This window comes from Sapajus apella, unplaced genomic scaffold (assembly GCF_009761245.1).
Source record: "Sapajus apella isolate SASKATOON/1434 unplaced genomic scaffold, GSC_monkey_1.0 scaffold28, whole genome shotgun sequence".
Lineage (NCBI taxonomy): Eukaryota > Metazoa > Chordata > Mammalia > Primates > Cebidae > Sapajus > Sapajus apella.
Window position 1 is genome coordinate 25137398 of NW_022436968.1, and position 26563 is coordinate 25163960.

Here is a 26563-nt window from a genome sequence, read left to right on the forward strand (position 1 = left end):
CTATGATTTAATCTATAAGATTTTTTTGCTGTTATGTCCATCTGTCTAACAATGCTGCAATTTCATATAACAATAATAGATATATCTTGATATATTGCTTATTATGTGTTAGACACCGTTTTAAGTGCTTTATAAGTACTTGTGTGTGTGTGTGTGTGTGTGTGTGTGTGTGTGTATAGTAAACTTATATCCCTGTGAGGTATATAAAGTATTTACACATGAGGAGACTGAAACCCACAAACATTATTGATTGCCCAAGGTTGCATACCTGGCAAATGACAGAGCCAGGATTTGACCTTGGCATTCTGGCTCTAGAATTCATTCTCTTAATGAGAAAGCCATATATTTCATAATTAATTTAAAGATGGTTCAGTGCCTGAGTTTTTCACCTGATTTCCATCTCATTCTTTTCAAATCACAGACACTGTATCATTTCAGGATGTATATCTAAAGATGAGAATGACTTTAAAAACATAACAATATCTTTATCATCCTATAACAATTAATAATAATTTTTAAATCTTTTAAGAAATGTAGAGAGGTATGGGAATTTTAAGTAGACAGGGGAAATTTGAGATAAAATTTAACATTTTATGGAAATGTTAGATTTGTCATACTATAATGAACTCAGTGGTCAAGGATTGAAGGCAGTGGAATTATGGGAAATTTAACAAAAGTAGAGAGGTATGGGACATTTTAAATGAAATTTAACATTTTATCAAAATGTTAGATTTGGCATACTATAATGAACTTGATGAAGCATCAAAGGTAGTAGAATCTATTACTCATACGTCTCGTTCATTCCACCCTTATACCTTTGTTTCTCCTGTTTTAAGTGTCTTTTATGTTTATTTTACAATTTATTTGTTCAAATTGGGATCTTGACATTCTACTTGGTTGGTTTGCAGTTTCTGGTTCAACTTTTTCTTTTCTACAGCTTCTTTTTTAACTTAAAATTTATTTGAGAATAAGTTTTTTTTTTCACATTTTGAACTTTTCTAATTGCAACCCTGTGATAATATTTAATATGTCATCTAACAGTTTTTAACGTTTTTTTACTGGAAACCTGGGTTTGCTGTAAACCATTAGTGGTATCTAGAGACTTGATTAGATTTTAGTGTTTTTTTTTTTTAGGTTTTTCTTTCTGGCCAGAAATTCATAAGTGGCTTGTACTTCTTATTGCATTCTATCAGGAGGCACACAATGCCAGTTGTCTTTTTCTTTTCTTTCTTTTTTTTTGAGACAGAGTCTGGCTGTGTTGCCCAGGCTGAGGTGCTGTGGCACAAGCATGGCTCACTGCAGCCTCGACCCCCTAGGTTCAAGGCATTCTCCCACCTCAGCCTCCTCAGCCTGAGTAGCTGCCACTACACCTGGCTTATTTTAAAAATTTTTTTGTAGAGATTATGTTTTGCCATGTTGCCCAGGCTGGTTTGGAACTCCTGCACTCAAGCAATCTACCTGCCTTGGCCTCCCAAATTGCTGGGATTACAAGTGTGAGCCACCGTGCCCAGCTTGTTTATCTTTTATATATTAGGACTATAGTGGGTTTGTATGTTGTCAGCTGATTCATTCAACAGAAAGTTCCCCTGACAGCTTTTCACCTGCTGATTTTAGCAGTTATTAATGATCACTCATTGCCTAAATCCATCATTCAGAGAGGTGGTAAAGTAGTGATATTCTACAGCTATCATACCTTCTACATTTATTAGCCAGAATTTGTCTCAAAAGAACTTTCCCATATCAACTGTTTAGTTACCCTTATATGCAATTCATGTAGGAAAGACAGGATAAATGCTTGAATCTTTTTCTTTATTAATTTTCAGATGAGTTGGTTTAGCTTCCTCCAAGTGTAACCAAGAGACTTAAGGAGATTAAAACTCTTTTTTTATTTTGAGACAGAGTATCATTCTGTTGCCAGGCTGGAGTGCAGTGGCACGATCTTGGCTCACTGCAACCTCCAACTCCCTGATTCAAGCAACTCTCCTGCCTCAGCCTCCCAATAGCTGGAATTACAGGCACGCACCACCCTGCCCAGCTAATTTTTGTAGTTTCAGTAGAGATGGGTTTTTACCATGTTGGCCAGGATGGTCTTGATCTCCTCCTTGTGATCCACCCACCTCGACCTCCCAAAGTGCTGGGATTACAGGCATGAGCCACCATGCCCAGTGAGAGTAAAACTCTTTAATGTGATTTGGCCTAGCCTAGTACTAAATGTAGCCCAGTACTTAATATTATTTGTAATTCTTCTGGTTGATTTTTTTATTGAGTGATTTCTAAAGAGAGGTGCCATTGGACTAGATCTTATAAAATAAGATCTTTTGTGTGTTATGTGTATAAATATATGCATATACATTTCAGTATATCTTAAACTTTTATCTGTAAGACTTTACCTAATTCATACTGCTAGTTTCTATGCTTCCTTAAGATTTTGAGTGTACCTTGGATAAAAAAAAAAAAACCTCTTCCTTATGGAAGCCATAATATAACATTGGGACAACAACCAGAAATGCCCTGGGAATCAAATACTGAAATAGTTGGATCAAGGCTGCCACCAGGAGCTGAAAGGTAATTTGTTTCTTAGATTTTATTAATATCTAAATGTTAAATTTCGCAAGTCAGTGATCAAGGATTGAAGGTAGTAGAATCTGTTCTTCCTATGTCATGCACTCCATCTTTGTAACTTTGCTTTTCCTGTCCCTTTGCTTTAATGTTCTCCCTTCTTCTATCCAAAGCCTAGCAATCTCCCTATAGTGCTAGAAGAATTGTCCTCAACTAGAAGTAAAATAGTATCTTCTTTTGTGCTCCCCTGCCTCTCTACTTTTCCCGTAGCACTTAGCCACTTCCTACATAGCATTATAGTAACTTAATATACATCATGTGTTCTCTGTTAGACTATAAGCTGTATCACTTCATCTTTGTACCCCTCACAGTAGCTTACATATAATAGGCATGTGTAAATATATATTGGACAAAAAAAATGGATGAAAGCAGACAGATATTTACAATAATTTTGTGTCACTTAATAGTTTTGTCATCAGTTACTAATTTCTTAGCAGAAATGTAACTTGTTACACTCATTTATATTCACTGGCTTTTGTTAGTTTATAAAGATGCAAACATGCTCCTGAAAAGCTTGTAATTATTCAGTTTCTTATATTGATTTTGGAAGTAAATGTTTTTTGTCTTATGTAGGATTGCTTTGGAATTTTTGGATTCGAAAGCATTTTGTAGAAATATTCCTCACATAAAAGGAAAATCTGCTATGAAAAAACGACATTTGGAAATTTTGGGCTATCGTGTAATTCAGGTATGAAATACTCATGTAATTCAGCATCTAAAAAGCCCAGAGACACTCGCTGTACATGTGCTTTCTTTTAATGTGTAAGTTCCATAATTATCTTTTAAAATATTTTTTTAAAAAATGTATCCCTCAAACAGGCCAGGTGCAGTAGCTCATGCCTGTGGCTACTTGGGTGGTTGAGGTGGGAGGATTGCCTGATCCCAGGAGACTGAGGCTGCATTAAGCCATGATCATCCCACTGCACTCCAGCGTGGGTGACAGTGCAAGACTCTGTCTCATAAAAATAAATAAATATAAGTTGTCATTTATTTTATCGTCTTTAGACTATTTATATCTTATGATATCTGTACCTTGGAAAGGAGAGAGGCACTGTAAAAATGGGTAGAATTATCAGAGGAAACAACTAGTGTATGAATATAGAAGGCTATGTAGGAAAAAATGTCCGTCATTGGTATTGTAGGAAAAGGAGGATGAAAGGAACAGAAAAAAGTCTTCCAGGCAAGGTCAGAAGGACCCACTTGGCTTCCAATAAAGGTTCATAGACTATTCTTATGTAAACTAATTTCACAGGATTCCTACAGCTTTGATCAGTAGTACTTACATGCCTTCCTCAGTGTTTTTTGTTATTGCTTTAAAACTTTCATTCAAATTACATTACTTATTTTACAGATTTCTCAGTTTGAATGGAACTCTATGGCACTGTCAACAAAGGATGCTAGGATGGACTACCTGAGAGAACGTATATTTGGAGAAGTCAAATTATGATTGTAGTTGTTTAAATGAATGTTATCATGTGTCACATTTGGACTTATTTGAATTAAGTGGCCTGACTCAATATAAAATAAGAGGTACAAATATCCTAAGGTGGGAACATGCCTGGCATGTTTGAGAATAACAAAGGATCCAGTATGGCTGGAGCAGAACAAGTGGGGAGTGGGGTGGGAGTATGTAAGAGAAAAGGAAAGAGATAACAGAGTCAAATACAACCTCTTGGCTACTTGGAGTGAGATGAGAAGCCATTGGGGGGATTCAAGCAAGGAATGATATGAACTCACATTTTAACTGCATTACTTTGGCTACCTTGTTGAGATAAGAAAAGACTATGATGAGGCAAAAGTGTAAGCAAGAAAACCCTCTATGAGGTCATTGCAAAAATCCAGGCAAGAAATGAATGGTGGCTTGGAGAGAGTGGAGCAGTGGAGGTAATGAGAAGTAGTCAGATTTTTGGATGTATTTTGAAGATAAAGGCAACAGAATTTGCTCAGTGAGTGGATATGAGGTATGAGAGAAATAGGAGTCAAGGATAATTCTAAGTTTTTGTCCTAAGCAACTAAAAGGATGTTAATGCTAATGAGCATTAACTGAGATGGGGATGGTCTACAGGACGAGCAAGATGGGGCAGGTGGTGGGGTTGATTATGAGTTTGTTTTAGATATGTTGAGTTTGTGATGTCTTTTAAACATCTAAGTGGATATACCAAATAGAGAATTCAGTAAATGAGCTTGGAGGTCAGGGAAGACATCCAGGCCCCAGATACAATGTATAAGTTGTCAGCAGTATTCAATGCCCTGAGACGAAATCACTTAAAATAAGATTAAGTAGATGAAATCACTTAAAATGAGGTAAGAGTGTGAATGGAGGAGAGGGCTGAGGACTGAGTTTGGTGCTCCAACATTAAAAGATTAATAGGAAGAAGAGGAATCAGGAAAGGAGACTGAGCAGGGATGGCCAATGAGATAGGAGGAAAGAAGGTAGTAATCCTTCCTAGAAGCCAAGTGGATAAAGCATTTCAAGGAGGTGAGTAGTGGTATCAGATGCTGCTGATAGGTCAGGTAAGATGAGAAATGGGAAATGGCTATTAAATTTAGCAACATGGAAATCATTAGTACTTTGAAAAGAGTCATTTTGAAGTGGCGTGTGTGAAAGCCTGACTAGTTCAAGAGAAAATGGGAGGATATACGTTTTCTCCTAAATGGAAGCAAAGAAATGGGGTCGTAGCTGAGTGGACCAATCTTGACCTGGTCTGAGCCTACACATGTTGAGGGAATAATGGTATTTCCCCTGTCTTACAACACATTTATTCAATAAAATGGTTACTAAGGGCCTGCTATGTGATATAATCCCCAACCCTTCCTCTAAGAGTGATGGTTTTGTACTCAGCAGGCCACAGCCTAACTACCCTCACTCAGACCACCTGGTGATGGTGGCAGTAATTGGCCATCTGAAACGTGGCTATCTTCTGACTCCATGACCCTCTCACTTCCTAAGTATAGCTTTAAAATATGTGTCTTGCATGTAATTTGCTTCACTGATATTTGGCTTAGACTTAGTTGAAGTACCTGTTTAAAATATCCAATGACTGCATGATTTGAATGCCAATACTTAATGATTTTGTGGAACATTAACTTCACAAAACGTTTTGTGAAAAACAATCAGAATAGTAAGTGAAAGATGTCTCATTGTCTCTTCCTCTTTCTGAATTCCTCATATTGATTTATATTAGTGGAAATGCTAAATTCAGAGTGTTTAATTTCCATGATTGTGTTCTATTTCTCAAGCAAATGATAACAAGAACTAAACCCTTGGTTAGGTTAAAATATTTTACTATGCAATTTTAGAATAAAATGATTAGGCTGATGAGGATTATAAAGGGTTTCCTTTGGATATAAGTGAAAATTTAGTCATTATATACTTGAGGAACATGGAACTCCTGATTGAAAATAACCTTTGTGTACTTTCACTGGTTGTTACATATGATTGAACTTTTCACCTATCACATCTCTTACTCTCTCTAGGCAGTAGTCTCCAACCTTTTTGGCATCAGGGACCATTTTTGTGGAATACAGTTTTTCCACGGACAGAGTGGGGGGATGGAATGGTTTCAAGATAAAATCTCAGATCATCAGGCATTAGTGAGATTCTCATAAGGAGTGCACAACTTAGATTGCACACGTGTACAGTTCACAATAGGAGGGTTCGTGCCCCTATGAGAATCTAATGTAGCTGCTGATCTGACAGGAGGTGGAGCACAGGTGGTAATGCTAGCTTGCCTGCCCACTGCTTGCCTCTTGCCGTGTGGCCCAGTTGGGGAATCCTGCTCCAGGCTATCTGATGCAAATGGTTTTCTTTTATATATAATATATAAATATAAATACTGTTATATTTTTGATTGATGATTTTTCTATCTAAATAGCTTACCTCGTTATAAACAAAAGCATTTTTTATTGAGATACAATTCCCATATTATAAAATTCACCCTTTAAAAGTATGTAATTCAGTGGTTTTTAGTATATTTGTGCAACCATCACCCATATCTGATTCAGAACATCATCATCCTCAAAAGAAACCCTGCAAGAAGCATCATTTTTACAACTTATTTTTACATCTGTGTAGATTGGCATTCTCTCCCCAAAAGTAGTCTCAATCCTGATTTTATAGTAAGAGATTCTTACAATTTTATCACCCAGATGTATACTTCTGGACACCATAATCCCTGTGGCCCCCTCTTCCTGCACCCTTTTGAGTCTAAGTGTCCCTTTTGCTTCCTAACAGTTTATTTGTTGAAGAACCTGTAGGGTTTTCCACTTTGGGAATTTCTTGATTCTGTATTCATGCTATAATTAAGAAAAGTATTTTTCAATATAGAAGAGTAATCAGGATTCTACTTTAAATATCCAAAATAAAACTTGTTTCTGTTAAATATATTTCTGTATTTATGATAGAGAAAAAATGGTGTATGAATACTTAGATCTGTTCTTTATGCAACTCCTTGACAAATAATCGTGAATGTTCCAAATCAGTCCCAGGTCAGGTTTTTCAGAAAATAACGTGTAAGGATAGAAGTCAAATATATGTCTATGAAAGCTATGTGAGACCCATAAGTTGGTGTGTGGCTAAAAGTGATGATTAATTTATGACTTGCAGAGTTGAATGTGATGGTTATGAGCAGACTGAGGAGTCAACTTACTATATGCACTAAGAAGAAACAAACAGTGAATGGAGGACATCACATCCCAGAAAATGAAGTAATACAGTCACCTTCCTTGCAGTCAGAAATTTAGCAAATAGCACTTTCACAGAGAGTAGCCAAAATTTAAATCAGTGAATACACAACCTCCTCCACATCTCCCATTGACCACAACTTCTGCCCCAGCATTAAAGAATCAATCCATTTCCTAAGGGTGCTCTCTTACCCTCCTGCCACAGATGCTATAGTTATTGGCTTGAAGACTGATTTACTGGTTTTAATAAAAATTTGATTTGGAAACCACAAATAATGTGCCAGTGTCGCAAAAAAAAAAAAAAAAAAAAAAAAAAGAGAGAGAAATGGCCATTTGAATTTGACTGTTTTTACTTAGAAGAGACTTTTCCCCATCCATTTATTACACTTCTGAAGTAGCATTTCTGAAGTCTTCTTATGGCATGTAATTTTTAGTAAAACGCACAGGATTCCTGTCATTTTGAAGCATGAGGAGAGGTTTTTGATATCTTACACATTTTTTTAATGTAGATGCACATATTCTCCGCTTCCAATTGTAATAGAAAATTAACGTAAAGATACCCTAACAATGCAAATGAAATGATTAGCAAATAACTCAAATTTAGGAGACTTCTTTATAATGCATTGAGTGAAACATTCACAAAATAATTTGTTCAACTGAATATTTAATTTCTTATTAGAAAATGGTTTTAAGTTCTGAACATTACATTGAAGAGTCAGTGACTGAGGTTTTGTTACCTACTGCTCATCTCTAAGACAATTTCCTGAATAATTTCTACATGACTGTCTGTACAAGCTTTTAAAAAACAATAAATTAAAGCCCCATTCACCAAACAAACCACCTCCCCATTATGTTTTGTCACCTTGTTCATAGTTTAGACAGTTTGAAGAGATTTAAACGTGTTGCTAGGCAACTAGCTCCTGAAGCATAGCGTATTTCCTTCAACATCCCAGCCCATTCTTTTTTATCATCTTCATACCTGATGGAGGAAAAAAAAGTAATCAATAAGTAGCTTTAGTTCTGTAGGTTTCCCTGTGTTTGGTATACAAATGTGGATCTTTGAAAAAACCCTAGTGGCTCTTAATCAGAGGAAGATGCACCTGCCTGGTAGAACAGCACTTGAATATCTCCCAAATAAATATGCAGTCTGAATGAGCATGTACCTGAACTACTACTGCCACAGTGTTTAATCTGGATGCCTTGGCAGTTCAACCTTCTCTCTCTTTTTTTTTTTTTAATAATATTTAATATTTTTAGTAGAGATGGGGTTTCACTATGTTGGCCAGGATGGTCTCAATCTCTTGACCTTGTGATCCACCTGCCTTGGCCTCCCAGAGTGCTGGGATTACAGCCATGAGCTACTGCGTCCACCCAGTTCAGCCTTCTCTGGGAATCAAAGACTGCACAGAGAAGAGGAATAAATAGCTAAGCAGTTAAACATTCACCTTTGAACTGATGGAAGATGGCTGGTCTCTTTGAGTCAAGGTAAGCAGACTCTTGCTTAAGAGAAAAACTGGGGGAGAGCAGACTATCAGTAGCCTTAGTTATGCCTTCAGTTGTTCCCTGTACACTAGTGTCTAGCATGGCACCTGATACACAACAGTCACTTTATGAAAATTTGTTCCCCTTCCCCTTTATTGTTCTATTTGAGGACAGCTCTTTGACTTTGCACTTGACTTTGGTAAGGACTGGTCTTCATCTCTGAATATTCAAGGTTATAAAGATATAGACAACTTGAATTCCCTTGTACCATGTGTGCCGAACGTGTCTGCTCTGCCTGGTGCCAGGAATGTTTTCTCTGTGGGAAGCTTCTACATGCCGCCTTCTCTCTGAAACGTTTCTCACCTTCCTCAAGCACAGTTTGTTGCTCTCTCTTCATCTCTCATATCATCCTTTATATGGTATTATAGTAATTATCACTCCATTTTAATTTCCCCCCCATGTCAATGTCCTCAAGCTACAAAGGCATCTGAGGACAAATAATATATTTATCCACCTTAATATCTCTCCACAAGTTGTGAAGACTTGGCATAACACTTACCCCAAATCAGCCTGGCATGGTGGCTCATGCCTGTAATCCCAGCACTTTGGGAGGCCAAGGCGGGCAGATCACCTAAGGTCAGGAGATCAAGACCTTGGCCTGGCCAATATGGTAAAACCCCATCTCTAATAAAAATATAAAAATTAGTTGGGTGTGGTGGTATGTGCCTGTAATCCCAGCTACTCCAGAGGCTGAGGCAGGAGAATTGCTTGAATCCAGGAGGCAGAGGTTATAGTGAGCCAAGATTGCACTACTGCACTCCAGCCTGAATGACAGAGCAAGACTCCATTTAAAAAAAAAAAAAAAAGCCGGGCGCGGTGGCTCACGCTTGTAATCCCAGCACTTTGGGAGGCCGAGGCGGGTGGATCACGAGGTCAAGAGATCGAGACCATCCTGGTCAACATGGTGAAACCCCGTCTCTACTAAAAATACAAAAAATTAGCTGGGCATGGTGGCGCGTGCCTGTAATCCCAGCTACTCAGGAGGCTGAGGCAGGAGAATTGCCTGAACCCAGGAGGCGGAGGTTGCGGTGAGCCGAGATCGCGCCATTGCACTCCAGCCTAAGAAAAAAGAACCCGCCTCCCTCTCAAAAAAAATATAAATAAAAAATAAGATTTACCCAAATCATTCTGTGATGAATGAAGGAGATTTAAAATAATTATTAAAATTAGCTTGTACCTACATACACTATTCACTGACTTAATTTCATCAATGTTCCAAATTCTCAACAATTATACCATGCACTCATGGTATAATTTTTTTTATGTAGAGGAAAGCATACAACAAATATTTTGTTACTAATAAAGGGAAGAACCTCAATCATATAAAATTCAGGGCAACAAATTAAGAGATAAATAGTTTTAAATGACCTAAACAAAGTGACCACATTTAAACAGTACGAAGTTAAGGTTTAATGAGGCTTAAAAATGTTTGTTTCCTGTAGTTATATTTTTACTTTCAGCTTGGTAAATCCTAAATAATGGAACGATTTTAAGAAAAAAATACGAGAATACATTTTTTTAAAAAAATATATCATAGTAAGAGTTTACTATGTTTAGAATGTGGTATACTGAAGAGTTTTCACCTCTGCATGTGTGGATATAGAGGTTCACTAGAAGTGGAGGGCAAATGGGCAGCCACATTTCTCTACATCAGCAGCCTTCAACTTTACCACACATCTAAATCTCCTGGAGGGTTTGTAAAACACAGATCAATGGTCCTATCACCCTCAGAATTTCTAATTCAATAGATTTGAGGTGAGGCCTGAGAATCTGCCTTTCTGATAAGGACCCAGGTGATGCTGATGCTGCTTTGGGAAGTACTGTAGTAGATTACTGGTTCTCTAACTTAATTGCACAACAGAACCATCTGGAGATGTTAAAGATACTGATGCCTGGGTCGTACTTCGGAGATTGAGTTAATTGGAATGAAGGGTGGCCTGGGCATCAGGACTTTTTAAAGCTCCCCAAGTAATTATAATATGCAGCATGGTTTCAGAATCATGCTCCAGATAGTACCCCAAATTAGAAAATACCAGTCTCTAAATGGCCAAGCAGATAGTGGTGAATATCCCCGTCTTTATCCAATCCAGTGGTTCTGAAACATGTCTACACATATGGAAACATCCAGGGATTTTAAAAACTTCCAAAGCTCAGACTGTACTTCAGACCAATTAAATCACAGTCAATATGAGTGGGACAGAGATGTTAGTATTTTTTTTCTTTTAATTTTTTTCCAGCTACATGGGGTTTGCAGATGTTAGTATTTTTTGAAGCACGCTGGTGATTCCAATGTGTGGACAACTTTGGGAACCACTGCCCTAATCACAAAATAAACTGCAATCAGAGAGGATCCCTCTTTCAGGTTCCCTTGAATGTCAGGGCTACTTTAATAGCAGGAGATTCTGTACTTTCCTTTGCTGCCTGCAGCTTTTCCCTTCAGGGGCAGCATGACTTTTGACAACACTTAAGAACCAGAAGGGCTTTGGTGAGGTTCCACTGACTGACAGCACAATTCCTTAATATCAGTGTTTCTCAACCCTGGCTGCTGATTAGAATCATCTGGGGAGAGACTCAGTGGCTCATGTCTGTAATTCCAGCACTTTGGGAGGCCGAGGTGGGTGGATCACCTGAGGTCAGGAGTTTGAGACCAGCCTGGCCAACATGGTGAAACCCCGTCTCTACTAAAAACACAAAAATTAGCTGGGTGTGGTGGCGCACACCTGTAGTCCCAGCTGCTCAGGAGGCTGAGGCAGGAGAATTGCTTGAACCTAGGAGGCAGAGGTTGTGGTGAGCCAAGATTGCACCACTGTGCTCCAGCTTGGGTGACTGAGTGAGACTCTGTCTCACAAAAAAATCACCTGGGAAGGTTTTAGGAACTAGAGATGCTCAACTCTACCTCCAGAAATTCTGATATAATTGGTCTATGTTAAGGCCCAGACACTGGTATATTTTAAAAGCATCCCAGATGATTGTAACATATAGCTATGGTTGAGAATCACTGCCCATTTATATACTTGGGACCTGGCCCTGTTTTTGGAAAAAAACCCTAACCTTCCCAGCCCTCATTAGTTATCCTTTTTTCCTACTGTTGCCAGCTTTTCCCCATCTCACTGTCTTGTTAATTCTAGCCTCTTTGCTCTATGGAAATCTCTTCTCTTCCTCCCTATTTTTTTTGGGGAAGAGGGATAATAGTTAATTTCCTTATATAGCCACTTTTTTTCTTGCCCTCTAGACAGCTAGTTAATATTACAACATGGGGAAATGATGTCTAATGCACAAATCACTGTTGGTTAAGGTACCAGCTTTTCAGCCTTTTTGGTTCACCATCTGGGAATAAAGCATCTGCTGGTTGAATTATAGAACAAATAATACCCACTTTCCAGTCTCAGGCTTAGTGGAATGCCTTCACCGTAAGTATAAATGGCACTCTTCCAAAGCTGTACTTACAAACTTAAATGTGCAAACAATTCACCTGGGAATCTTGTTAAAATACAGATTCTCATACAGTGGGATGTGGAATTCTATGTTTCTTTTTTTTTTTTTTTGAGACAGAGTCTCACTCTTTTGCAGAGGCTGGAGTGCAGTGGCACAATCTCAGCTCAAATAAGATAAAAACAAACTTTTTAAAATAGCTTCACTAAAATAGTTCAATTGAGTAACAATTCCAAGTGTCATACTTGGGAGAACTACCTGGCAACTAATTGGGAGGTAAAATGGATTGCTACTTTGACTTTTTTCATTTTAAAAAAGCATTTGTTAGCTGAATCCTTAAACAATTGGAAGGCTGTTTAGATTCAAAACAGAACCAAAGTAGTAGTGGAAAACTCAAGAGGTTAAATGATTCTTTAGGCTGAGCATGGTGGCTCAGGCCTGTAATCCCAGCACTTTGGGAGGCCGAGGTGGGTGGATGACCTGAGGTCAGGTGTTTGAGACCAGCCTGGCCAACATAGTGAAACCCCTCTCTACTAAAAATATAAAAATTAGCCAGGCGTGGTGGTGCATGCCTGTAGTCCCAGCTACTCAGGAGGCTGAGGTGGGAGAATCACTTGAACCCAGGAGGCGGAGGTTGCAGTGAGCCAAGATTGTGCCACTGCACTCCAGCCTGGGCAACTGAAACTCCATCTCAAAATAAATAAATCAATAAACTTAAAAAGTAAAAATAAATAAATAAATAAATGTTTATTTAGAACTCTGTTTTCTTAGGAAATAAATTACTCTGGAACAAAGAGGCCGTCGCTCTACTAGATGCCTACAGCATTGCACTCTTAAGAGCTGGAATGAAGCTTACAGTATCAAAGTTCCAACTCTCATTTTACTGTAAGAAACAGGCCCAGATAATTTCTTTCCCAGGCTCACATTTAATTAGAAATAGTTACTTACTCAAGTAAGTGGCATGTACAAAAGTTCAATTAGGTTTGAAATGTTTAGTCTGCTACCAACAAGTAGCTTGCATGTTGGGAAAATCTGGCTTATTATTTACTACAAAATCATTTTTCAGTCATCTGATTTAATATGTGCTTCTGAAAATTGAAGTAATGAGAACTTACTTCCATATGTCATTGACTTCAGTGGGTGCAAATTCTTTAGACTCCAGTTGAATCATAGCAAAACCACCAATCGCATACAGAGATCCAGCAAGGCTGACCAAACTGATGGAGCTTCTTTCTTGGGGAAATTCGGTCATTACATCCCATCTAGGTATCATCAAACATATAGTCAGTGTAAAACTTAAAGAAATGCCAGATGTGTACTTACTGAACAAGTATAAGAAATTGTAATTTAAAAATTCAAATAGTGGCCTGGCGAGGTGGCTTATGCCTGTAATCCCAGCACTTTGGGAGGCCAGGGGGGCAAATCACCTGAGGTCAGGAGTTTGAGACCAGCCTGACCAACCTAGTGAAATGTCATCTCTATCAAAAATACAAAAAATTAAGCCAGGCATGGTGGCACGTACCTGTAATCTCAGCTATTTGGGAGGCTGAAGCAGGAGAATCACTTGAACCTGGGAGGTGGAGGTTGCAGTAAGCTGAGATTGTGCCACTGCACTCCAGCCTGGGCAACAGAGGGAGACCTCCATAATTATAAATAAATAAATAAATTCAAGTAGTGGCCAGATGTGGTGGTTCATGCCTGTAATCTCAGCACTTTGGGAGACTGAAGCAGGAGGACTGCTTGATCCCAAGGAGTTTGAGACCAGCCTGGGCAACAAAATGAGACTGTCTCTCCAAAAAAAAAAAAAAAAAAAAAAAGACAGCCATAGTCCCGCTACTTGAGAGGATCTCTTGAGCCCTTGAGGTCAAGGCTGTGGTGAGCTATGATTGCACCGCTGCACTCCAACCTGGGTGATAGAGCAGAACCCTGTCTTTAAGAATAAAAAAAATTCATGTAGCATAGGCATCCAGAAGTAGAAAACAAAGTTTGCTACTAGAAAGATATAACTTCATTAAACAGAAAGCCTTCAATACGTCAACGCTAAGGCCAGGCATGGTGGCTCATACCTCTAATCCCAGTACTTTGGGAGGCCAAGGTGGGTGAATCACTTGAGGTTAGGAGTTCAAGACCAGCCGGACCAACATGGTGAAACCCTATCTCTACTAAAAATACAAAAAATGAGCAGAGCATGGTGGCGCATGCCTGTAATCCCAGCTACTGGGAGACTGAGGCAGGAGAATCGTTTGAATCCAGGAGGCGGAGGTTGCAGTGAGCCGAGATAGTGCCATTGCACAACAGCCTGGGCAACAAGAGTAAAACTCTGTCTCAAAAAGAAAAGAAAAGAAAATCCACATTATAGAAAATCTACACTCCAGCCTGTGTGACACAGTGAGACCCTATCTAAAAACAAAAAAAAAAATTTGACAAAATCTGGAAAGTACAGAACGATATACAAGAAAGCAAATATCTCCATAATCGTACCTTACGACATAATCATAAGCAACAATTTGCAACAATTTGATATAATATTGTCATCTTTTTAAAAAGCATGTACATATAAACTTCCATACATATAAATGAAACTAAGAAGGTATTTACAATTTTGTGTGCTGCTTGTTAAACTTACATCATGAGTGTTTACCCATATTACAGTCTTCAAAAACATTGTTTATTTTTTGTTTTGTTTTGTTTTTTGAGACAGAGTTTCGCTCTTGTTACCCAGGCTGGAGTGCAATGGCGCGATCTTGGCTCACCACAACCTCCGCCTCCTGGGTTCAGGTAGTTCTCCTGCCTCAGCCTCCCGAGTAGCTGAGACTACAGGCACGCGCCACCATGCCCAGCTAATTTTTTGTAGTTTTAGTAGAGACGGGGTTTCACCATGTTGACCAGGGTGGTCTTGATATCTTGACCTCGTGATCCGCCCGCCTCGGCCTCCCAAAGTGCTGGGATTACAGGCTTGAGCCACCGCGCCCAGCCTATTGTTTTTAATGATAATTTAAATCGTGTTCCACAAAAGTTCCTTGTAATTTTCATATACTAAAGTCTGTTTTGTAGTCAGACATACATATTCCTAAAAAAAGTAATAATAGTTCTGGCCAGACATGGTGGCTCATGCCTGTAATCCCAGCACATTGGGAGGCCAAGGTGGGCAGATCACAAGGTCAGGAGTTCAAGACCAGCCTGGCCAACATAGTGAAACCCCATCTCTACTAAAAATACAAAAAATTAGCCGGGCATGGTGGCATGCACCTGTAGTCCGAGCTACTTGAGAGGCTGTGGCAGGAGAATCACTTGAACCCGGGAGGCGGAGGTTGTGGTGAGCCGAGATCTCGCCACTGCACTCCAGCCTGGGCAACAGAGTAAGACTCCGTCTTAAAGAAAAAAAAAAAAAAAAAAAAAAAAAAAGTAATAATAGTTCTCTTTTTTCGTCATTGCTAAACTAGGAATATAAAACATGTACTTATTCAGATGTGTGACCTCAAATTTTAAGAAGACCAATTTTATACGAAGAATAGCTGTCAAATAGCTTTTCATATTAAGTCAATAAAAATCTCAAAAGTGAAAATGTTCATAAAAGTATAAACAGCACCGGGCAGGGTGGCTCACGCTTGTAATCCCAGCACTTTGGGAGGCCGAGGCGGGTGGATCACGAGGTCAAGAGATCGAGACCATCCTGGTCAACATGGTGAAACCCCGTCTCTACTAAAAATACAAAAAATTAGCTGGGCATGGTGGTGCGTGCCTGTAATCCCAGCTACTCAGGAGGCTGAGGCAGGAGAATTGCCTGAACCCAGGAGGCGGAGGTTGCGGTGAGCCGAGATCGCGCCATTGCACTCCAGCCTGGGTAACAAGAGCGAAACTCCGTCTCAAAAAAAAAAAAAAAAAAGTATAAACAGCATAAAGGAATGAAAACTTCTGAAACATTCATACTTTACAGATATCAATCATTAACAAGTTAAGTGAAGATCTTTTTGTACTTAAAGAAACTACGTATTTCAAATCAATTCCACAGAGACATGTATACCGATGTACACACAGACAGTTTTTCAGGGCCAGGTGTGCTGGCTCACACCTATAAATAATCCTAGCACTTTGGGAGGCCAAAGTGGGAGGATCATTTGGGGCCAGGAGTTTAAGACCAGCCTGGACAACATAGTGAGACCCTGTCTACCAAACAAAAACAAAAACATAAAACAGCTGGGCATGGTGGTATGCACCTATAGTTCTAGCTGCTCAGGAGCCTGAGGCAAGAGGATCACTTGAGCCCAGGAGTTTGAGGCATCAGTGAGCTCTGATTGTGCCACTGCACTCCAGCCTGGGCAACGGAGCCAGACCTTGTCTCTTAAAAATAAAAAAAAATAAAGTTATTCACAAGTATTACCTTTGCATATCTAAGTTCACAAAGTTAATAACAAGGACAAATAGGGTATGACAACACAAACTTGAGGGTCATATGTTCCAGATTACAAACATGTAATGCATCAGAATATTAGATGAGATTTATATCCAGTAACAGCAAAAGAAACCCAGATGAAAATACCTCCTCTGTAATATGTGGCTCTCTACCCTCCCCTCCCCACATCTAATTAGAAAGACTACTTTTTATCCAAAGTTAACAATTAAAATGTATAGTTGTTCATATGCTATACTAAGATGTGGCAACTCACTTATTGGTTGTAAGGTCAAAAGCTTCAACTGAAGCTGAAAGACCATCTTCAGTGACACCTCCTGCAATCACAATTTTGCCTTTATGGACTGCTACTCCAAACATGGAACGAGGAGTTTTCATTGGAGCCACGTCTTTCCAATCTCCTTTTTTGGGGTTGAAGATAAACACTCTGTTTGTACATTTTCTGTAAACAAAAAAACAAATGTTCCTTTTAGCACCTTCTTTCTCTGAAAGCACCTTTGGCTTTGCTTATAAGAAATAGGTAGTAAGGCATAATAATTTGGCTTTGCTTATCATAAGAAATATGAAGTAAGGCATAAGATCAGAAAAACTCCAAATAATTATTTTTTTTACTTTAAAAAAATTTATTTTATTTATTTATTTTTTAAAGACAGGGTTTCGCCATTTTGGCTAGGCTGGTCTCAAACTATTGGCCTCAAGTGATCCGCCTGCCTCAGCTTTCCAAAGTGCTGGGATTACAGGCATGAGCCACCATGCCCAGTCCCAAAGAATTCTTAATTTGAACATATGCCACTAAGCAAAGGACAAGCCCAAATGTGGGGATCAAAACTATTTTATAAGGCCAGGTGCAGTGGCTCATGCCTGTAATCCTAGCACTTTGGGAGGCCGAGGTGGGTGGATCACCTGAGGTCAGGAGTTCAAGACCAGCCTGGCCATCATGGTGAAACCCCATCTTAAAAAAAAAACCAAAAAACTATTTTATAACTTAATTTGGCTACTGGAAGGTAGGGTACCTTTACTTCTGGATAGCTGCTTAGAAGCCCAGGCAAAGCTGATTTTAATCCTATCTACTAAATTCAATTTAAGTTTTTTTTTTTACTCTATTTGAGTAAAAAAAATAAAAGTGTAAACCTTTTATTATACCTCAATAACAAATGGTAAGTTTATTTATTAACTGAATATCCTAGGAATTAATCAGCTAACTTAAAAAAATAATTAGGTGCAAATATATCTACTTTAAATTTTATGTGATACATCATTTCTTAAAATGCACAGATATACCAGTGCATTTTAAGAAATCTGGGACTATAGATTAGACAATGAATCATCTGAGCTGATGAATAATGAGGAGTTTTATATGCCAAATGCTACCAGAAAGACCTGGACTCATCTGAATTATTCTTAGTATGTTATGGGGTCTCACTCTGTCACCCAGGCTGGAGTTCAGTGGTATGATCTTGGCTCACTGCAACCTCCGCATCTAGGGCTCAAGAGATTCTCCCATCTCAGCCTCGCAGGTAGCTGGGACCCCACAGGCGCATGCTACTGTGCCCAGCTAATTTTTTGTATGCTTGGTAGAGACAGGGTTTCACCATGTTGGCCAGGCTGGTCTTGAACTCCTGAGCTCAAGTGATCCTCCAGCCTTGGACTCCCAAAGTGCTGGGATTATAGGTGTGAGCCACTGCACCCGCCCCTTGGTAATTTTTATGGTTCCTTAAAGTTATCTATAATTTGATGGGAGTTCAGAATTCCAAATAATAATTGGTTAACTGGATATATTTGGTGATGAAAAACACCTCAACATTTTATGTGAGGACAATTTTTTTCTAAACTGTGTAAACGATCAGTTATCTGGAGCATAAGCATTTCCTCTAATATTTGACTATGGGTATGAACATTATCCAAAATCATGTTCTTCAAATTCATGGGAACTGGTGCAATTCAGCACTTCCTTCTAGATAATGACTCATTTCAAAGTTCTTGACGTTGACATTTGTCAAGCAGTGTTGTGTTGGTTAATCATATTCTCAAGATTAATATATTCCTACTGACAAGAACTGTTTGCTTCTTACTGACATATCAATTTCCTAGTTACTAATGCTACTTGAAGGAAACAATTTAAATCATTTGGCAGGTTCCTGTGTTTCCAAAGTCAGAATGCTCTTTAGTAGTGATTTTCCATTCCATTTATCAGGAAAAATACCCAAAATAAGATCTCGCACCAGGTGAGCTTCTAATACACCTTCCTTTGAATTTGATAGGAATAGGTGGGATTAAGGAGGATATCAACATTTTAGAATATATTATCTTTGAATACAGGTAGATGTTGAAAAACCATTGCTTCCCCCTACCTGCCACCTGGGCAAATGATCTAGATCAAAAAAACCATTGCTTTTTAAAATCACCTTTTCTGTGTTATATTTACCATTTTAATTGACTAATTCCCATTAATCATTAACTCTAGAATAGAGTTCTTGGCATCTAACACATTTACATAGTTTACTCTCCTGCTTTGTCCTTACAATTCTTAATTTGGCTCCCTTTTCAGGGTTGGACATCTCTATTAATTCAACCGCCTGAGCAAATGATGACAAGCCAAATTAGGCAGAGTTTTCAGGGGCAGAATATTAGTTCTTACCATCTAAACTGAAAATGCTCATTTTACTAGACAGGCTATACTGGTTTGACTGTCTCTGGAGTATTTGGAGCTCACTCACTTTTCCTCTTTCTGAGTTATAAGATCTCTTTCCCAATTACCGATTCCTTGAGAATTGACTAGAAATCCGGTTAGGTTTATATATGAAACCTCATCCTGGTTCTCTCACAGAGACTGGGTGCCACTGGGAACCCGTTTTTGAACAGTTGTTAGCCATTTTGAATATGACCTCTGTCAGGGAGTAAATATGTGGAACACTGCTGAAGAAATAACTGCCTTCATTTTTTTTTTTTTTTTTTTTTGAGATGGAGTCTCACTCTGTTGCCCTGGCTGGTGTGCAGTGGTGTGATCTTGAATCACTGCAACCTCCACCTCCCAGGTTCAAGCAATTCTCCTGCCTCAGCCCCCCAAGTAGCTGGGATTACAGGCGGCTATTTTTTGTATTTTTAGTAGAGACGGGGTTTCACCATGTTGGCCAGGCTAGTCTTGAACTCCTGACCTCGTGATCCACCCACCTCAGCCTCTCAAAGTGCTGGGATTACAGGTGTGAGCCATCTTGCCTGGCCCATTTTTTGTTTTTATTTTGTCTTTTTACTGCTCTCTTTTTTCTTTTTTAATTTTTAATTTTTTTAATGTTTTTTTTTTAAGAGACAGGGTCTCGCTGTGTTGCCTCGGCTGGAATACAGTGGCTATTCACAGACACGATCCCACTACTGATCAGCACGGGAGTTTTGACCTGCTCCGTTTCTGACCTGGGCCAGTTCACCCCTTCTTAGGCAACCTGGTGGTCCCCTGCTCCTGGAATACTGCCCTCTTTTCAATCACCATATTTTTCTTTCAAACTGACCTAGCTAAAGTCCCTTTTATGAATGTAAAGTACAAATCCATGATTTTTTTTATGCACAATTATCTTAGAAGATACATTTCAGATACTACACTAAAAAGTACATTTAAATTTTTATCTACTTATAGCTAAATGAGTAAGAAAGCACATTGGTTTTAATGTAGTAAAATACAATTGTAAATCAGTGAAATGGACTGGATTATGCTCCTAGATGCTGCCTGTACTGCAAGGATGCTTATGATTGGGGTACGAGGCTCATTCCTAGCAGTATGCTGAGTATCTACATGTCTACTTCAGCAACTTGAAATTTTATTTTAAGATTTTCCCTCCACAATGTGATAGGTAAGAACCATGTCCCATTTTAGTATGCAGATCCAAATAAAAAGAGGAAGAAACCTTTCTAATAAAAAGTCATTTGGGCTGGGCACGGTGGCTCATGCCTGTAATCCCAGCACTTTGGGAGGCTGAGGTGGATGGAGTTCAAGACCAGCTTGGCCTACATGGTGAAACCCCTTCTCTATTAAAAAAAAAAAAAAAAGTCATTTGGACACAAATCACGAGAGTTCAGGTACTTACTTGTCATCTGTCTTTCCTCCTAGACAATATATCATCCCTTTATGTGAAATCACATTATGGCCATAGACTTTGATAGGAAGCTTTTTTAGTTCGTTCCATTTTGTAGCCCTAAAATTAAAGGAGACAGAATTTATATACTTTCAGTAAATTCCAGGTTTTGAAAATATGAATGTGTTGTAAGCAAGCATATACTTGAATGCTTAGGGAACAGGAATATTATGCCAACTTACACAGGATCATAGCATAATACTGAATCCAGCGAAGCCTCTGTTTGAAGATCTTTGCCTGCAACTACATAGATTTTATCATCTACCTCTCCCAGACCGAAGAGACACCTGGCTGAAGGCAGAGGTGGAAGTCCAACCCATTCAGATGCTATGCTATCAAGCTGAAAAAAATACATACATGAGGGATTGTGGAGCTTGTTAGAAAAAAGTTCCAAGTATACAAAAAAAAGTTACACTTTATATGTTATTTAGAAGTCATTGAGCTAGCCAGATATCTTACAAGTAAATAAAACTACAATCTCAAAGTATCATATTGTAGCTCATAATTACCAAGAAGAATAAGTAAATCTACTTGGCCTACCAGATAAAGATACCAAAATCTTCAAGACTTCAAGGAAAGAAAGAATAAATTAGAATCCCCAGAAGTTAGTTAGAACCGTGAGGTTTCTTGTCAGATTCTCTCCCATGTTGCCTTGTTCAGCTTTGAAACAGGAGATCCTCATACTTTTTAGACACTGGGGAAAGAAAGGCTGTCAGAGCAGGGAGGGTCACAGAATGTGAATGACCCCTGCATGCTATATTTAACATGCTCCCCACCCCAGCGGCTGGGACAGCTGGACCTGTCGCTCAGTCCACAGACAACTGGGATGTTAGGCAATATCTTTTTTTTCTTTCTTTAAAAACATTTTAGGTTATCTGTGTTTTTGCCATATTATTTCTGATACAGGCAGGTGTTAAAGTGCGTTAAAGAATTTCCTAGTGTGGTGTTGGGAGTCATTTGAAATACCCTTCTCTATTGTTTTATTTATTTATTTATATTAATAAGTAACTGCTCGTTTTTGCTCACCACCCCTTCTGTAAGCTTAAGATTTTCCCAAGGAGGAAAATCTCCTTGTGCCCATGCTCTGGGGTAGGTGATTCTGGCATGGCGGTATCTGTTTCATCACTTACTTTTGGTAATTTAAAGGTTTTACACTTTGCATTTTAGCATACTAAGGCACAAGAAAACTGTTTTCTACAAGAGTACAGTTGCAGATTTGTTGTTCTCTGTGGTGCCACTTCTAGATTGCAAAAACAAAATGAATAAAATGCAGTTTCATTGGATACTAAGGATGGATGTGCATACAAATGGCCATTGTATGGACAGGGATATCTGTGGAAGCCGATCTATATGTGGTCTAGTAACCTCAGTTAAACAAAGCGCTAATTAAGACTAGGTGACAAGAGAGGTTTAATCTCCACATGTGCATAGTTAGCTTTGCATTCACTAATTTCAACAGCTAGATTTTGATCCCTTATGTTTCCACTTTTGAAAGAAATTCTTTGATGATGAAGGTAGTGTGTAATACAGTAGAAATAATAATGAGTATTTATGGAGTTTTGACTGTTGTCATAGGCTTTGAATGAAATGCTTTTCACAGGTAACCTTATTTAGTTCTCCAGTATAGGCATGTCTATCATCCCCATTTTACATATTAGGAAACTGAAGCACAGAAAGATGAAATTATTTGCCCAAATACACAGAGCTTTTAGGTGATATTCAAATCCAAGCCATCTAAATCCAGTTTGTTTTAAAAAATGGAATAGCAGCCATCATAATCCCACATCTGAGGAATTAACTCTCATACTATATGGTACTGTCTACCTTCCCATATTACCCCTTAGAGGCCACTTTCTGCAGCAGATGGAACAGTAGACTGCCTGCCAGTCTCTTTTATAGATGAACTATGAAGCTATTTAACTTCTCTGAGTTCCACTTTCCTCATTGTTAAAATTAGAGTTTGGACCTAAATTACTTTAAGACCTGTTCAAAACTTGATGAATCTATTAATTCATCAAATTAATGAGTGGGGAAAAAAAACCTCTCTTACCAAGATAAAAAATTCTTATAATCTGGGGCTGGGTGCAGCGGCTCATGCCTGTAATCCCAGCACTTTGGGAGGCTGAGGCTAGGAGTTCGAGACCAGCCTGACCAACATGGTGAAACCCGGTCTCTACTCAAAATACAAAAAATTAGCCAGGCATGGAGGTGCGTGCCTGTAGTCCCAGCCACTGGGAGGCTGAAGCACAAACTGCTTGAACCCGGGAGGCAGAGGTTGCAGTGAGCCGAGATTGCACCACTGCAACCCAGACTGGGCAACAAAGTGAGCTCCACCCCAAAAAAAAAAAAAAAAAAAAAACTTATAATCTATTTATAGCATACAATGAAACATCAAATTACTCCTAAATTAATGCATTTTAAATAGATATGACCAAGCAGAAAAATATAAAACCTGAAATTCTCAAACAAATATTATCTGATGAATCACTTCACCCCATTTATGGTGAAGTGTTATCCTAGCATCCTGTTCTATTAGTGCTTTTTAAAAGCAGCAAGGCGTTTGTAGTGAGAGGGAGTTGACCTTCCAACTTTGTATAACTGTTATTGAGGTTATAAAGAATATTAAATAGGTTTCTTAAATCAAAAATGAGAAGCTGTGTCAGTAAAAGTAAGGGTTTTATTAGCCTGGAAGAGAAGGATAAAGATTAAACTGAACACTTGAAAGTAAAAAGGACTGTGTTATAGATATTTTCAATAAATTAAATATGAAATGAAATTTAAAACTCTAGTAGTTTTGGAGAATTATTCTATGGCACTAACTATTCCGTAGATCTGTCATTTGTAGGTAGCTACCTATCTGTCTGTGTTTTGATGTCATTCTTACTTCCTGGATGTATTTATAGCCTTTTTCATTGACTTTGCCCTTTTTGAAGTTTATCTGACTTTAAAATTAGGGCTTGGGAAATTTTCTGACCCACATTCAAATACTTATAACATTCTTCACTAGAACTTTGAAAATTAAGAAACATGATTAATATGTATTATTGCAACTACAGTTTTCAAGATTATAAAAGATTGATGAAAGATATAATAGTATTTTGTGAATGCAAAGTATGTCACACACTTCGAGAGCATACTGTGACTGTGGTATGACATTTAATACTTGCTTATCTTTGGCCTTTTTAACTAAAGTGCCCATAAGCCCCAAGCCATGATTAGCTATGACCTACACAAACTCTTTTGAGCCAGTTGTAAGCTACAGAGTTTCAGTATTGGCATTATTGAAGACAAAGGTTAAGCCAACTCCTTCATAAATTGATATAGTATAATACATTGATAATATAAGACAAACTCCCTTCAAACAAACTACTAAGAATCAATTAGTTTAGGAGAATTAATTTACTTGGAAAATTCTGTGGTTTCACAAAACAGATTGTTGTTAAGTTCTAATAATATCTAAGTATAACTCTGATCCAAATAAATGTGATATAATAAAAATTTCTAACTATAATTAATTCAAATTAGTGACTTTTGTGTAGACAGTTTTTCCTAAAAGATAAGCCAAAGTATGTAGAATATGTACACAAGTTTTCATTTTCAACAAAATTATATTTTAGGTAGCAACCATAAATAGATGAAATGCTACCTCCAAGAACTTCAAATGAGTTCAAGAAAACTTGGAAGAAGGTAGGAAATCTGACCAATTTAGAGCTGCCAGCAGATGAAAAAGAAAAAAAGCTAAAAAAGAAAATCTGACCAATTATTACTTCTTTGTAATATGTAAATAACTTTGATTTAGGGAAACTATTTAGGGAAAGACATTAACCTATTTTTAATAGGTAAGAGTGTACAAGATTAAATTTAGTTTTTACAGAGGGAATGGTGGCTGGTAGCCCCAGCACTTTCGGAAGCCAAATTGGGAGGACTGCTTGAGCCCAGGAGTTCAAGATCAGCTGGGGCAACATAGTGAGACCTTGTCTCTGCCAAGAAAAAATAAATTTACTTTTTACTAAAATACTAGGCTTTGAGGGATTACAGTCACCATCATCTATAAACAAGGCATTTTTGGTAAAATAGTATAAAGAACATCTTAAGTCATTAAACATGAATTAGAACCTCATTATTCACCAAACTTTTATTACACATTAACAAAGCAGTCAAATATTTTTCTGTCAACTCTCTAAACAGCAAAAGTGCAAGGGCATCATTTAGAGGACATCAATTAGAGTAAAATACAAGCAGCCTGAATAATTCACAAATTAGCTAACTGGATGGTAACAGCCTTCCCTTTAAGCAACTGTGTATATAAAAGTCCTTCTTACCTGGAAGAAGTATGACTGTAGAGGTTGATCCTTATTTTCTTCATCCACATATAGTCCTCCTACCACATATATCTGATTTTGCTGAGTAACAATGCTGGAATGATTTCTGGGAATCTGCTCAGCCAGTGCAGTAAGATAGCATTCATTTTCTGTGGGATCATAAGCCACTGCTGCTGTGTCATTAACCATGAGGATGAGGTCTTTTACAAACATTCCATGCCTGGGAATGTCATTCAGGTAACCAGGAAGTAAATCTTCATCACCAACATCACCATTCACCTCACCAGCCCCAGACTTCTCCACATTTTTGCTAGGTTCTGGGAGTTTGCCTGCGAAAGCATCTTTTAGAACTCTGATTTTTTTCTGGAGTTCTGGGTTGCTTTTAATTATATCATCTTTCTCAACATGATCCTTAAAATATTTTTCTGTCATAAGGCGAAAACGGATACAATCAAACACTTCACTAAGGTTTTTAACCCTGTTTTCCTTGTCAGTTCGCACCCATTTCATCACTGCCTCAAATACTGCTTCTTCTTTTTCTACATTTAGGCTGTCATTTGAAATGACTGAGATCAGTTCCTGTGGAGACAGCTGCATAAAGTCCTCTTCCTTACAAATCTGTACAAAGCGATCAGATACAAATTCACGGGCCGAAATGGCGAGTCTCGGGCAGTCAAGAAGAAGTCCTAATCTTAGGATGGCTAGACAGTTACCAGGAGCAAGTCTTTTCTGAAGATAAGAAACGCAGACAGTAAACACTGAGGGGATTTGAAAGCGGCTGGCCAATGCAAAAATATCTTGCACATTTCCATCATTGAGATCAATACTGGCAGAGTACAGGTATTTGATGATTAAATCAAGTACAGCAGGATCCACATTATCTAGTACTACCTCCTTTTTTTTCGCCTCATCAATTTCAGATAAAAAGTACTCACGGAAGTAAGGACTACAAGCTGACAAAATCAATCTGTGGCAGGGAAGACTTTTGTCACCTGCTTTTAGGGTGCAATCGATGAATTTTTTCTCATCCAGGAGATCTTTTAGACCATCCTGAAGAAGGGTAGATTGGTAAAGCCGCAGTTCCTCTGCAAGTTCCCGCTGGGAATCCATTCTGCGAGTAACCTGGGTAAGGAAGGGGACACTGAAGGCCTTAGTTCCTTGTAGCACACGGGTCTAGCGGTCTAGCTGTAAAAAGGCAGAGATCAGTGTGCTTTGCCGGGCTTGAAGACCTTGCAATTTAATCCCACCAGCTAAATATAGATACCAACTCTAACAACGGGAATTTAGGAGAGCTGGCTTGGAAAGAAAAGTTGTTGTAGCAGCTGTTATAGATTGAAAGTAACAACTGGAACTTTTAATCACTAAGGAAACAGCTAAGAAGCAAGACATTTAAGTGAAGTTGAAAGCTTAAAAATACATAATGCATTAGG

The 26563-nt window shown here is 38.4% G+C and overlaps 2 protein-coding genes across 2 annotated transcripts in view; one reads left to right on the forward strand and one right to left on the reverse strand.

Moving 5' to 3' along the window:
• Nucleotides 1-7005, forward strand: part of FASTKD1 (FAST kinase domains 1) — a 45907-nt gene extending 38902 nt beyond the window's left edge. The window contains 4 exon segments of the mRNA XM_032293050.1: nucleotides 2426-2445; nucleotides 2447-2565; nucleotides 3193-3307; nucleotides 3971-7005. Of these exon segments, the coding sequence (XP_032148941.1) occupies nucleotides 2426-2445; nucleotides 2447-2565; nucleotides 3193-3307; nucleotides 3971-4066 (350 nt within the window). The 3' untranslated portion in view covers nucleotides 4067-7005.
• A 629-nt stretch (nucleotides 7006-7634) lies between these two features.
• Nucleotides 7635-26328, reverse strand: KLHL41 (kelch like family member 41). The gene is made up of 6 exons (XM_032293051.1): nucleotides 25134-26328; nucleotides 20994-21151; nucleotides 20764-20871; nucleotides 16944-17129; nucleotides 13392-13538; nucleotides 7635-8281 (listed from the first exon to the last, which is right to left on the reverse strand). The coding sequence occupies exons 1-6, from the start codon at nucleotides 26241-26243 to the stop codon at nucleotides 8170-8172; spliced, it is 1821 nt and encodes a 606-aa protein (XP_032148942.1). The 5' UTR covers nucleotides 26244-26328; the 3' UTR covers nucleotides 7635-8169.
• Nucleotides 26329-26563: the final 235 nt, after the last annotated feature.